This window comes from Saccostrea cucullata, unplaced genomic scaffold, assembly GCF_032062105.1.
Source record: "Saccostrea cucullata isolate Sc308-1 unplaced genomic scaffold, CSIRO_AGI_Scuc_v1 ctg2719, whole genome shotgun sequence".
In the NCBI taxonomy this organism is placed as follows: Eukaryota; Metazoa; Mollusca; class Bivalvia; order Ostreida; family Ostreidae; genus Saccostrea; species Saccostrea cuccullata.
In genome coordinates, this window is record NW_026935378.1 from 48,014 (window position 1) to 60,000 (window position 11,987).

Consider the following 11,987-nt stretch of genomic DNA (forward strand, 5'->3'; position numbering starts at 1 on the left):
TTTGTCTGAACTTATAAAAAAAAAATACGCCATATATGACTTTTTTTAAAAACTATATTCTAGTCTAGACATGGGATAGGCACCCGAGGTTACTTATTTTTCTTATAACTTGTATTCTTAGAAACTTTCCCGGTTTAATTTGTAATTAAATAACAAATGTTTTATTGAAGTATATCAAAAATATTTTATGTACTGCAAATTAAAGTCAGTGAGTGTCTACAATGTGCTTTAATAATAATTTATAAATAATATCCATCGGGATCGAAATACAGAAAATGGTGATCACCTAAACAAATTTTCGTATCAGACTGAGTCTCGAGTCTCAGAATCCATGAGATTGGGATTGTATCCAAGTAGTATGAGCTCTCCTGGATAATTTTGTTCTCCTATCTGACATAAAATTTCACTAAGATGGCAAACAAAGAGAAAGGTGTCGTTTCTTCGACATCTGTTACATCTGTAAAAAGAAAATTCAACAATTCGGAGGAGGAATGTGTTACACACACAAATGAAACACGGAGAGGAAGTCCATCTATTATGAACTTGAATATTCCATCGACATCTAAAGACTGGAGTGAGGAACTCTTACCACACTTACATATAGAAGTAGAAACGGAGGTTTTCACGCCGTATGTTGTATTTTCATCATATCCAGATTTCCTGGAAAGTCAGAAGAACAAAAGAAGTGAAATTATAGCCATGATGAACGACCCAGCTTCTGAGCGAAAAGTTCCGTTTGATTGCTTTAATCATATAATGGAACAAATCCTAAATCTTGATTATGAACATATAGACCATGTCCCGGTCTGGAGAGTAGAGAAACTGTATGAAAACTCAAAGATATGGAGGGATTGGGAGAAGGAGTTGAGTGGTTTTAAAACCATTAAGGGCTTAAAAGAAATGTGTCTGAGGTGACCGTCTTTTGATTGTACCTGTCAGTAGAGCTTTGGTATTGTGTGTGTGTGTGTGTGTGTGTGTAATTTCACAAAAGAAGAAAAGTGGTGCCATAACCAAAAATATTGTAATTTAAATACATATGTAAGAATAATTCCATGAATAATAAGAATTGCATTCTCTTAATGCAGATACACCAATTTATTGACTCTATGTTCCATTTCAAACATCAAGATAAAGTAGACTTGTGCTTTGTTTTCTATTCCTATAGACTTTAAAGTTAAGGGATTGGAAAACATACCTTGTGAAATTGCATTTTTTTTTTCTAAATTCAGACTACAGCAAAATGTGACCGATTTTCTATGGCAGCTCCTTTACATGGTAAACAGAAGACAGCATCCAGAGCGAGAAGAATTGTCAGAGGGAATGTTCCAAGAGCTTTTTATGAGATATGCCAGGATGTTTGAATTGGGTCTAGTGTAAGTCATAAAAATTATATTTAAATTACACTGTACCGTAGTATCCATATTCTTTGCCTGCAACACTGATAAATACTGTAAATAAGTACTTTCATTGAAAATATAGCTTTTACATAATGATATGATTTTAACTTAATTTTTTTTTTATTATACCATGCTTTTACACGAGTTTATTTTTATTCATTATTGTGTCTAGAGGTGCACCAAATGTTGGATGTTACAACTGTGTAGTCGGTGGTAAAGAGATTTCCTCAGTACCTGATGCTTTGGTCATTGATCCTTGCAAAAAGAATACAGTTCTGGCAGTTGTTAAGGTACAACATACAAATCATAAAAAAATCAAAAAATGTCAGGCACCTGGCATATCCATAATTTTTTTTAAGTTGGTTTTGTATCAATTAATCTGATGAATGGAAATTAGTTTATAAATTAATTAACAAAAAATTAACATTTCTGAAATGTACATATCAGAAAATTAAGTCTTTCAGTATTGCAACGTACTAAATATGATACACTAAAATATGTTAAAATTGTGCTGTTTTAGCCCTTGTTTTTATTGCTCTATCGCACTTTCTCCATGTCTCAAGTTAGGTCAGACACAGTTGACAGTAGCAATAAAAAAAAATAAATGGCTCTGTTGAATTCCCCCCCCCTTTTGAACTCATCTCATGTTAATGGAGGTGAAAGGGGCAAATGGAAATTGGCTTTACTTAATATTAGTATTAACCTTTTTTCCACCAATTTTTTGCTATAAATAAAAAGTAGATTTTTCTATGGTTTGGCTTTATTTAGTGAAGTGTTAATTTTATATTGATTGAAGATTTGACAATTCTTGTGTCTTACCTATGAATGATGTGCCCTTATTATTGAACAAGAATACTCTAAACTATATTTTGGTTGATTGTCAAAATTTGATTTAGGTTACACAGACATATAACAAAGAAATTGATTTAAGAGGAGAGATGTGGAAGTTCATCAAAGTTCAAAACCCCATTGAGCATGTGGACAATAATTTGAAATGCCAACACATTGGAGATATACTCTCAGTTCTACAGTGCTCTTTGTTTGGACCAAATGGAATGTATGGTTTTGTAGTTCAAGCAACAGAGGTAAGTAAATATGCAATAATATAAATATGTAAAAATACAAATTTCCTCTAACTTTTATTTTATAAAAGTACTAGTAATTGTGTTATACACATCTTCGGTAGCCAAGGGTTTCTGATACGATACTCTCCTCATGAATTGAGGAGAATAGCGTATCAGAAACCCTTGACTAGCGAAGATGTGTTATACATTGAGTTTATAATATTGAAGATGCAAATTTTGAAAACAGTAGAAAAGTTTGCACAAAAATGTTCACAATGAAATTTTTGCCCCTGCTTTATTTTTGCCCCTTTCACCCTTGTCCTAAGTGGGTGAATTTAATTAAAGAAGATAGCATTATCTCTGCAAATGCTAAATTAGGAAAAGAACTATATGCGGTATTAACCAACATTTGCCCCCCAAAATCAAACTTTGATGGAGTAATATTTAATTAAGTCCTTAAACAGGGGAGTATGTGCTGACTTCAAAGCACAGAATAATTTCATATGTAATGACGTCATATGTACGTAATGACGTCACAAATATGACGTAATTTCAGTTTTTTATGAATTTTGCAGAAAAATGTACATATTTCGTCGATATTTTAAATAAAAGTCACCGAGCGCATGTGTGTTCAGGATAAATATTTTGATATAATGTGTAGAATGATAATATCAATGAAATATGTCAATATTGTTCTTGAACACACATGCGCTCTATAAATTTTAAAGCTTAAATTGTTGAAATTTTGTCCATTTTGTCCTCTTTCTGGAAAAGGATATAAAATCGGACTAGTTTGTGACGTCATAAAAACAGAAATTGTGAATACACTGCTCTGGAACTATAATATTTTCTGTTAACTTATATTTCTCGTACAATTCATTGAATTCAGCACATTTCAGGAAGTTTTCAAAATTTGACTTTTGTGGGGGCAAACATATGCAATATACCGCATATAGTTCTTTCAAAGTGTGAAGGGGCAAAAATAACCCTGCATACACAATCGGCTTACCTCTGCCAATTCGTACCTCATCTAAATAAATGATGAAGGCGAGGGATATGGTCGAGGTTTGCTGAATGCCTGCATACAGTATTTAAATCATTTTCACTTTTATTTACAGGTAACTGTTGTAGCTTTTGCAACAGATAAAAATTATACCACATATATCAAAACAGGACATATAGCAGAACAAGACTGTGCCACGGTAAAATACAGCGAGAAGTGCAATATTTTGTCAAAGAAAGGACGACTTAAACTTGCCAGGACTTTTCTTGATATGGCAGCTCTGATGAAATACTTGTAAATTATTGTTTGTGGTTTATCGAAATACAACAACATGTACTTAATTGTGTAACATAACATTTATTTTTATTAATAAACTTCAATGTGAAAAAATCTTCTAGAGTAATCTTGTAAAATGTGCAATTCAATGTATTAAAGGATGATAAATACAGAAATTCTCAAAAAAGGGGTACAATGCGTCAGAAATATGAACAAGTTAGAAAATTGGGAAAATTGAAATTCAATAGTTCCAGTGACCACTAGATGATCAATTACAACTAGAGGTTCAGTTATCTAAACACCCAGATCTATTTGCTCCCATTTTATTTATGTCTCGAATGGAAGATCTGATTTTAATTAGATTGTCTAAATACCATCAACAGTGTGATAAAGTGAAGTCTGATAGAAATACAGACTCCTCTGATTATTGGATTGATCGCTGGTGGCCTGATAGCTATAGCTCAGTTCGTAGAGCAACTGACTGGAGATTAAGGGGGCCTGGGCTTGAATCCCGGTCTGGTCTGATGCATTTTTCTTCTCTCCTGTTACATTTGGTGCTGTGCCATGCCCTGGAACTGACAGGTGAGAGGCATGCCAGGGATCAGCCTGGGGTGGGGTCTTATAGGGAGGGATATGACGGTCAGTCAGGTTTGATCGTGCTGGAATTCTCAGTTGGTAGAGCACCTGACCGGAGATTCAAGGGGCTAGGGTCCGAATCCCTGCATGGTCCACTGCATCCTTCTCCTCTCCCATTACACACAGATTCTCGTTCGCGGCGCCGCGTCATACCTAAGACATAAACAAAGGTAGTGACTGTTCCTTCCATGCCTTCGCCAAGCGCTCGGCACTAGAAGTGAAACGGGTCTTTCGGATATGACCTTAAAAACGTAGGCCCCGTGTCACGGTAGGCGCTGGCACGATAAAGAACCCTCACTGCTCAATGGCCCTGAGTGCCGAGTATAGGTCTAAATTTGAAGCCCTTCACCGGCATACGGTGACGTCTCCATATGAGTGAAAAATTCTCGAGAGGGACGTTAAACAATATACAATCGATCAATCAGATGTAGAAAAGGGGGGGGGATTTGAGAAGGCGGAGTGTGCCATAGGGAGTTGTGGTAAAATTTAATTGATAAAAAATTTGATTGCAAGAATTCAAAAGCTTCTTGAAATATCGACTGGAAATGAGTTTTACACATAGCCTATATCGATACACTATGAATTTACGACCTTGACCTTTGACCTTTTCATTTCAAAATAAATAGGGGTCTTCCTTAAGTTGTGGTGTAAAAATTTCATTGCAAAAGCTCAAAGTCTTATTCTAGAGACTTCGCGCAGAAACAAAGACTTTTCATTCGGCGAATGATTCGCTCCCCCTTTTTTTATGGGGAGCGAATGAAAAATCAACGCGCTAACTTCTACTTTCGGTTTCTGTTTCTGAAACTTCGTTACTTCTCGGGCCTTTGCCTAAACAACTTATGTCGTCTGCAGTAGGAATTTTGTTTATGAGGTAATTTTTTGATGATATTGCGATTTTATATCGCTAACATGTTTTCTCCCTCTTTGTTCTCATTATGATTAATAAATTTTCTTAACGAGTTTTCCATTTCATTCTTCCAGACGAAGAAAATGGACGAAGGGCGGCAAGAAAACGGTAAGCTTTTTAGTTAAGGCTTAAAATGAATTTGTAGCTCCTTGTTTTCACGACTTTGATTTTTTTAACTGAACTTTTCTGATTTTATGAGAGACCTATTTTGATTTGTATCACAGAAGTCAGAACTGATGTGAAGTTACTACTAGACTGTTTGAAATGCCAAGTCAACAATCCAACTGCAGTAAAACAGGCCCTTCTAACACTTTCTTCGATTTTTAGTACATATGGTAGGTATAGCTGCAGATCTGTAGCGTTATGGTTTTATATTTACATTACGTGTATTTTTTCCTTATGAAATTCATTAGAAATCCACGACATTCAAATTTCTATAACACACGAGAAACCTTGTTACCGCGCGTTAGAATACACAGTAGGAACTATTTGAATTTTCAGTACTCTAGGAACACCAAAATGTACAATGTTTTGACTCAATTTAATTAAAAACTATGATCTTGTAAAATTAACGTAAAAATACTACAAAAAAATTAATGTGCGTTTAAAATTAATTTGTCACTTTTTTTCCTCGCAATGTTTCTTTGCGTTATTTAACTTTGCAACGTCATCTGACATCACAAACGGCTCTTACGTCTATTAACCACGTCAGTGTTGAAGGGCACTAAATTCACATTGAAGATTAACGAAATAAGCAATTATGAAGAAGGAAAATTAGAGAATGTAAATATAAGCACTGAATTTATATTTTTGGATGTCTTCGGTCCTATAACACACCTGGCCGTGCCGACAAATTATCATACCGCGCTAACGCGCGGTATTCAATTTGTCAGCACGGCCAGATGTGTTATAGGACCGAAGACAGCCAAAAATATGAATTCAATGCTTAAATACATTTGTCTTTGACCATAACACTACAGATCCCGTAATGCAAAAAAGGCGCAATTTATGGCGCAATATTTTTTGCGCACTTTTGGGGAGAATTTCTCCACTTTCTGGCATTGGTCAATCAACTACCAATAGAAAGAGTACATGATCATCTCTACTTAGATCCAAAGATGATGCATTACATTATAATAAATACATGAAGTTAAAGTCATATATGGCATATTTTTGATAAACTCAGACTAACTAAAATTAAAAAAAGATCTTTCTATTTTTTTTTTTTCTGGATATAAAGATAGGACTTTCCTGAAAATTACACAATTTAAATCAATCGTGTTTCATATATAGGTATCACAGATTTAAAACAATAAACAATTTATTTCCGGCTCAGAATTAAATACTGTAAACAGTGTTATTTCCGCCATGCTTTTATTTTCGCCCTAACATGTATTAACTTTTTGCTAATGTATACTGTAATATCGTTTAAGTTATTGCTTTGCTATTTACATGTATTTAGAATGTTAATGAAATTTGAGATGAGTAAAAATTCTATTTCATTTATTCCAGATTTTGTCAAAGAATATTTCAAGGACATTGGGGGTCTTACATTCCTTATAGATCTCCTTACATCCATAGAAAATCATGAAGTTCAGGAAAGAGCCTTCTTTTGTCTTGGTTGTGCAATTGAAAGAAATGGTAAATCAGATCATTCATCAATTTAAAAAAACAAAAAATGAAAATAAAATAATCTGATTATATAATAAGAATAGAATTAATTTAGTTGAATTTACCATCTCCTGTCCAAAAAAATTATATATCAGAATAACAAGTACATGTAATAAACTGTTTCAACTACCGGTAAATAATGCCAGGGGATAAATTGTTACTTCTGATATTCATGAAATATTTTGAACTTTCAGTTTTTTGTCAGAAATCAGTTACAACCAGCACTGTTTTCAAATTCATTCAAACAATATTGTCAGAGGGATCCACTGCCAAATTAAAGCAAACAGCAACATTCTTTCTCATAAATCTTGTGGCAAACAATGGTAAGTTAAATATTATATTGTCTATGAAAATTTTGATTAAAATCTTAATTATTATATTGTTAAGAAATTATTTTTTTTTTACCTGTTATGTAGTTTAGCTTACTGGTACATAGCTTTACTGTTCTCACCTCACATGCTATATTCTTCAGAAGCTTCTTTATCACATTTTACGCAGGCAATTTAAATTCAAAACTATCTACATTTGCCCTCTGTCACCCAGACTTAGATTTTCCAAGGGTAGAAATTTGGTTTAAGAAAAATTCCACTATAAAGTACATACTTATTGATATTTAAAATTGTAAGTATTCTTCAATCTACATTACATACCAGTGATGGTAAATGGATTTTGAATATTCTAAAATCAAAAATTGCCCTTTTGAGGGAAAAAAAGGCAATTTTGAGTAATTTTTTTTCCCAGTTCCTCTGGTGAGGACTGTTAAGTTTTCTTTGTAAAATACACTGGTAACCAATGTAAAATACATGGTTTTACTATTGTTAATCTTGAGATTTAAATATCATAAGTACGTAATAAATTCATTCCATTTTAGGAGAAGGACAAGTCTTGGTGAAACAAAGTCAGTGCCTTTCTACTCTAATGGATTTATTATGGTACGTTTATCTTTTCTGTATGTAGCCAAATGAGAATTGGTGATCCTCAGCAAGTTAATTAAATTAAAATGCAGTATTGTAATTTCGAAGAAGGGAGGGCATATTGCTTTGCTGCTGTCTGTCTGTTGTTCTGTCAGTGCACTTGGTTTCCGTTCATTTTCTTCACAACCGTTGCACATACAGAAATAAAATTTGGTATACAGTTTTATCAGATGAATATCTAGGTCAAGTTCTGTTTAGGATACGATTGCGCCATTTTTTTTACAGAGTTATGCCCCTTGGACTTAGAAAAATTTCCAATTATTTGCAGTTTCCATTCATTTTCTTCGCAGAGGTTGCACATACCGAAATGAAATTTGGTATACAGATTTATCAAATAAATATCTACGTCAAATTCTTTTTTTGGGTATTGCCCCATTTTTGGCAGTTTAATGCCCCTTGGACTTGGAAAGATTTCAATTTGCGGGAGGAGGGCATAAGTGTTTTACAAACATCTCGTTTGTTTCTGCTTTTTCTATAGAATTCTTTTTATCTGTGAATTAACTGAAAAGACAAAATTTATCGATTCAAAGATATTTTAATGTAGGTATTGATGATTTTTAGGAGATTTACTTTTGATGTTTGCAGTAAATCTTTGCCAAAAGGTATGAGAGCTGAAGGTAGAGATGAGACAGGTTTTGACTGGTTTGATGATTCAGGACCCACTAGCATAGAACTGTGGACCAGTGTGGTCAATGCTTTATGTGTCAGTATCAACAATCCACAGAATGGTAAATATATGTATTCCAAGCAAAGACAGTTTGAGGTAAAATAGCATTTATGCAAACTGAGCTAAATAGTCTATTGAGTTTTTAGCTCTACTGGTCAGAGACCAGAAGAGCTTATGCGATAGTAATGCGTCTGTCGTCCGTCCGTCTGTCTGTCCGTCTGTCTGTCTGTCTGTAAACAATTTTTCAAAATGCTACTCCTCCTACAGTTTTGGTCTGATTTCAATATAACTTGGCACAAAAGTACACTACACTAAGATACATAATTCTGTGCATCGGTTTTTGATTTCGATGAACGGTGTTGCCGTTGTTACTAAAAATAGAAATTTCTGTGAAATTCTTTCAAAATGCTACTCCTCCTACAGTTTTGGTCTGATTTCAGTATAACTTGGCACAAAAGTACACTACACTAAGATACATAATTTTGTGTATCGGTTTTTGATTTCGATGAACGGTGTTGCCGTTGTTACTAAAAATAGAAATTTCTGTGAAATTCTTTCAAAATGCTACTCCTCCTACAATTTTGGTCTGATTTCAATATAACTTGGCATACAAGTACACTACACTAAGATACATAATTCTGTGAATCGGTTTTTGATTTCGATGAACAGTGTTGCCGTGGTTACTAAAAATAGAAATTTCTGTGAAATTCTTTCAAAATGCTACTCCTCCTACAGTTTTGGTCTGATTTCAATATAACTTGGCACACAAGTACACTACACTAAGATACATAATTCTGTGTATCGGTTTTTGATTTCGATGAACGGTGTTGCCTTTGTTACTAAAAATAGAAATTTCTGTGAAATTCTTTCAAAATGCTACTCCTCCTACAGTTTTGGTCTGATTTCAATGTAACTTGGCACACAAGTAAACTACACTAAGATACATAATTCTATTTATTGGTTTTTTATTTCGATGAACGGTGTTGCCGTTGTTACTAAAAATAGAAATTTCTGTAAAATTCTTTCAAAATGCTACTCCTCCTACAGTTTTGGTCTGAATTCAATATAACTTGGCACACAAGTAGACTACACTAAGATACATAATTCTGTATATCGGTTTTTGATTTCGATGAACGGTGTTGCCGTTGTTACTAAAAATAGAAATTTCTGTGAAATTCTTTCAAAATGCTTCTCCTCCTACAGTTTTGGTCTGATTTCAATATAACTTGGCATACAAGTACACTACACTTAGATACATAATTCTGTATATCGGTTTTTGATTTCGATGAACGGTGTTGCCATTGTTACTAAAAATAGAAATTTCTGTTAAAAACTCTCAAAATGCTACTCCAAATACAGTTTAAGTCTGATTATAATATGATGTGGCATGCAAGTAGACTACACTAAGAACATAAAGAGACTTAATCAAGGATCATTATTCTTTTTATTGCTGTGGTAAAGTTTCAATTCCCAAATAATTAAGAACTTTTCTCTTTCTTTGCTATAAGTACAAACCAGTAGAGCTTCAGTCTCGACAGAGACTTCTGGTTTCTGATCAATCTGTCTATCCATCGGTGTGTCTGCATCTGTAGATTTAACACATAATTGGCTTCTTTGCAAGAACCACTGGACTAATTTTATTCAAAATGAGTAAAGGAGATTCCAGCTTGATTTAGAGGCAAGGACTAAGGAATTTATATTGGAAATGTAGTGAGGCCTCAATAGGGAATTAGAGTTTTACATGGGTATATGCATATGTAAGAAAATTTCTATGAGTATGGCAATAGCAGCGAATATAATCCTATGATAACATGACAATGTGGAAAACATTAATTTTCATGAATAAGATTTGTGCTTGCCTGATTAATGTAGGCATTGTAGCTTAGACATGATATATTTAATGTACCATTTACTATTTATAAGGAATGCAAATGAGAAAAGAGATTACTGATTTGCACGATTTAGTTACATATTGATTGATTACAATAAAAAATTACATTGATCTTACATATTTTGAATTTAAAGTACCTGGTACTCTTATTTTTAGAGGAAAACCAGAAAGTGTGTGGTCTGCAAATACCATTCATTTTTAAACTTCTTAAGCAGGATAGAGGGATTCTCTCTCTGACAAGATCTCTAATGTTTCTTCTTGGATTCATTGTGTCAAACAATAGTAAGTTACACATTACTTTTATCCCCCCCTTTTCATTTAAAGTTTGGAATATTTATTTAGCATAGATCTGTCCTTTGTCTGTCATGATGTCTGTGAGTTTTGATCTTGTTTCCGGTGATATCAGAAAGAAAAAACTTGGAGCTTTGCAATGAGATTCTTTATCACAACTTCTTCTGGTATCAAGAACTTTGGTTCTCTTCAAGGTTTTATAGTGAAGTTTATATAACTTTAAAAAAAAACTTTATTTAGAGATCATGTGATTTTACAGTACATGTACTTATTGTAAAAGTATGTGTCATGGCTTTAACAGAAAATTTTTCTTTGATATTTATTGAGGGTCCAATCAGGATCAAGTACGCAGATGTGGGGGACTTGGTGTTTTGTGCCAAGAGTTACAGCATCAATATAATCAATCAAATGATCCAGAAATGTTAAAGGATGTTATTCAGATCATCACCACCATAGATTCCTGCATCGCAGATAATAGTAAGGAACAAGTTACAGATATTTGTAAGATTTAAGTATTTTTGCTATAAAAGGTAAGGAAAATTTCTGACCAAAAAGACTTGCTTGCAATTAATTTTTATCAAGTGGAATAATGGAATGCAAGTATATTTTCAACTAAAGATTGTATGCCTGCCTTTCAGCTATTTATCCCCCTCTCCCTAAAAAGAAAAAAAAAACATCTTTACAAAAGGCTTATTTGATATACTGTAGAGGCACAAATTTTCGTGGGGATAAAATTTTGTTGATTTGTCATCAAAAATAGTTTCATGGGCATTTAATTTTATTGCTTTGAAAGCAATCCTATTCAATATATAGTCATATGAAATTTCGTGTGGGATTTAATTTTGTTGATAAATGTTAACAACGAAATAAATGAAATTTAATCTCCCATGAATATTTGTGCTTTTACGGTACTCATATAAACTTTAATTTCCTTCCAATATTCGTTTGATTTAGATGAAAGTGCAAAAGAGCTAGGACAAACAGGAGTGATTCAAATTCTAGCAAGTGTCATACATGATGACAAGTTGGATATTGGAGAAAAAATTAAAGTGACAATAACTCTAGGTCATGCAATTGAACACTCAGGTAAAATTTATGGAAAATATACATATTTTTGAACAAGTACATGTACTTAGATTTTTTATTACTACCCTTTCTTTATATACTTACGAAGGCGCATAAATTATTTTTGCAAAATACTATTTTCACA

At 33.3% G+C, this 11,987-nt stretch overlaps 3 protein-coding genes across 3 annotated transcripts in view; all 3 read left to right on the forward strand.

The window, feature by feature from the left end:
* Positions 1-299: 299 nt before the first annotated feature.
* Positions 300-2,222, forward strand: LOC134242649 (uncharacterized). The gene is made up of 4 exons (XM_062724753.1): positions 300-911; positions 1,230-1,373; positions 1,570-1,721; positions 2,194-2,222. Exons 1-4 carry the CDS (start codon positions 412-414, stop codon positions 2,220-2,222), a joined length of 825 nt encoding a protein of 274 aa, XP_062580737.1. The 5' UTR covers positions 300-411.
* Positions 2,223-2,302: 80 nt separating this feature from the next.
* Positions 2,303-3,822, forward strand: LOC134242648 (uncharacterized). Its single transcript, XM_062724751.1, has 2 exons — positions 2,303-2,482; positions 3,580-3,822. The coding sequence occupies exons 1-2, from the start codon at positions 2,336-2,338 to the stop codon at positions 3,760-3,762; spliced, it is 330 nt and encodes a 109-aa protein (XP_062580735.1). The 5' UTR covers positions 2,303-2,335; the 3' UTR covers positions 3,763-3,822.
* Positions 3,823-5,361: 1,539 nt separating this feature from the next.
* Positions 5,362-11,987, forward strand: part of LOC134242647 (telomere repeats-binding bouquet formation protein 1-like) — a gene marked incomplete at its 3' end in the record, with an annotated part of 10,448 nt that continues 3,822 nt past the window's right edge. The window contains exons 1-9 of the mRNA XM_062724750.1: positions 5,362-5,391; positions 5,508-5,618; positions 6,796-6,924; positions 7,149-7,277; positions 7,826-7,886; positions 8,514-8,656; positions 10,643-10,768; positions 11,105-11,254; positions 11,732-11,863. Coding sequence (XP_062580734.1) covers positions 5,367-5,391; positions 5,508-5,618; positions 6,796-6,924; positions 7,149-7,277; positions 7,826-7,886; positions 8,514-8,656; positions 10,643-10,768; positions 11,105-11,254; positions 11,732-11,863 — 1,006 coding nt within the window. The remainder of the gene's footprint in view (positions 5,392-5,507; positions 5,619-6,795; positions 6,925-7,148; positions 7,278-7,825; positions 7,887-8,513; positions 8,657-10,642; positions 10,769-11,104; positions 11,255-11,731; positions 11,864-11,987) is intronic.

Excerpts from the sequence above, each read along its gene's own strand:
- LOC134242648 (XM_062724751.1), top strand. The coding sequence starts at position 2,336 with ATGTGGAAGTTCATCAAAGTTCAAAACCCCATTGAGCATGTGGACAAT. Across the intron at positions 2,483-3,579 it reads TTGTAGTTCAAGCAACAGAG|GTAACTGTTGTAGCTTTTGC; the intron begins GTAAGTAAATAT and ends TTTTATTTACAG.
- LOC134242649 (XM_062724753.1), top strand. The coding sequence starts at position 412 with ATGGCAAACAAAGAGAAAGGTGTCGTTTCTTCGACATCTGTTACATCT. Across the intron at positions 912-1,229 it reads TTAAAAGAAATGTGTCTGAG|ACTACAGCAAAATGTGACCG; the intron begins GTGACCGTCTTT and ends TTCTAAATTCAG. Across the intron at positions 1,722-2,193 it reads TCATAAAAAAATCAAAAAAT|ATTTGACAATTCTTGTGTCT; the intron begins GTCAGGCACCTG and ends TATTGATTGAAG.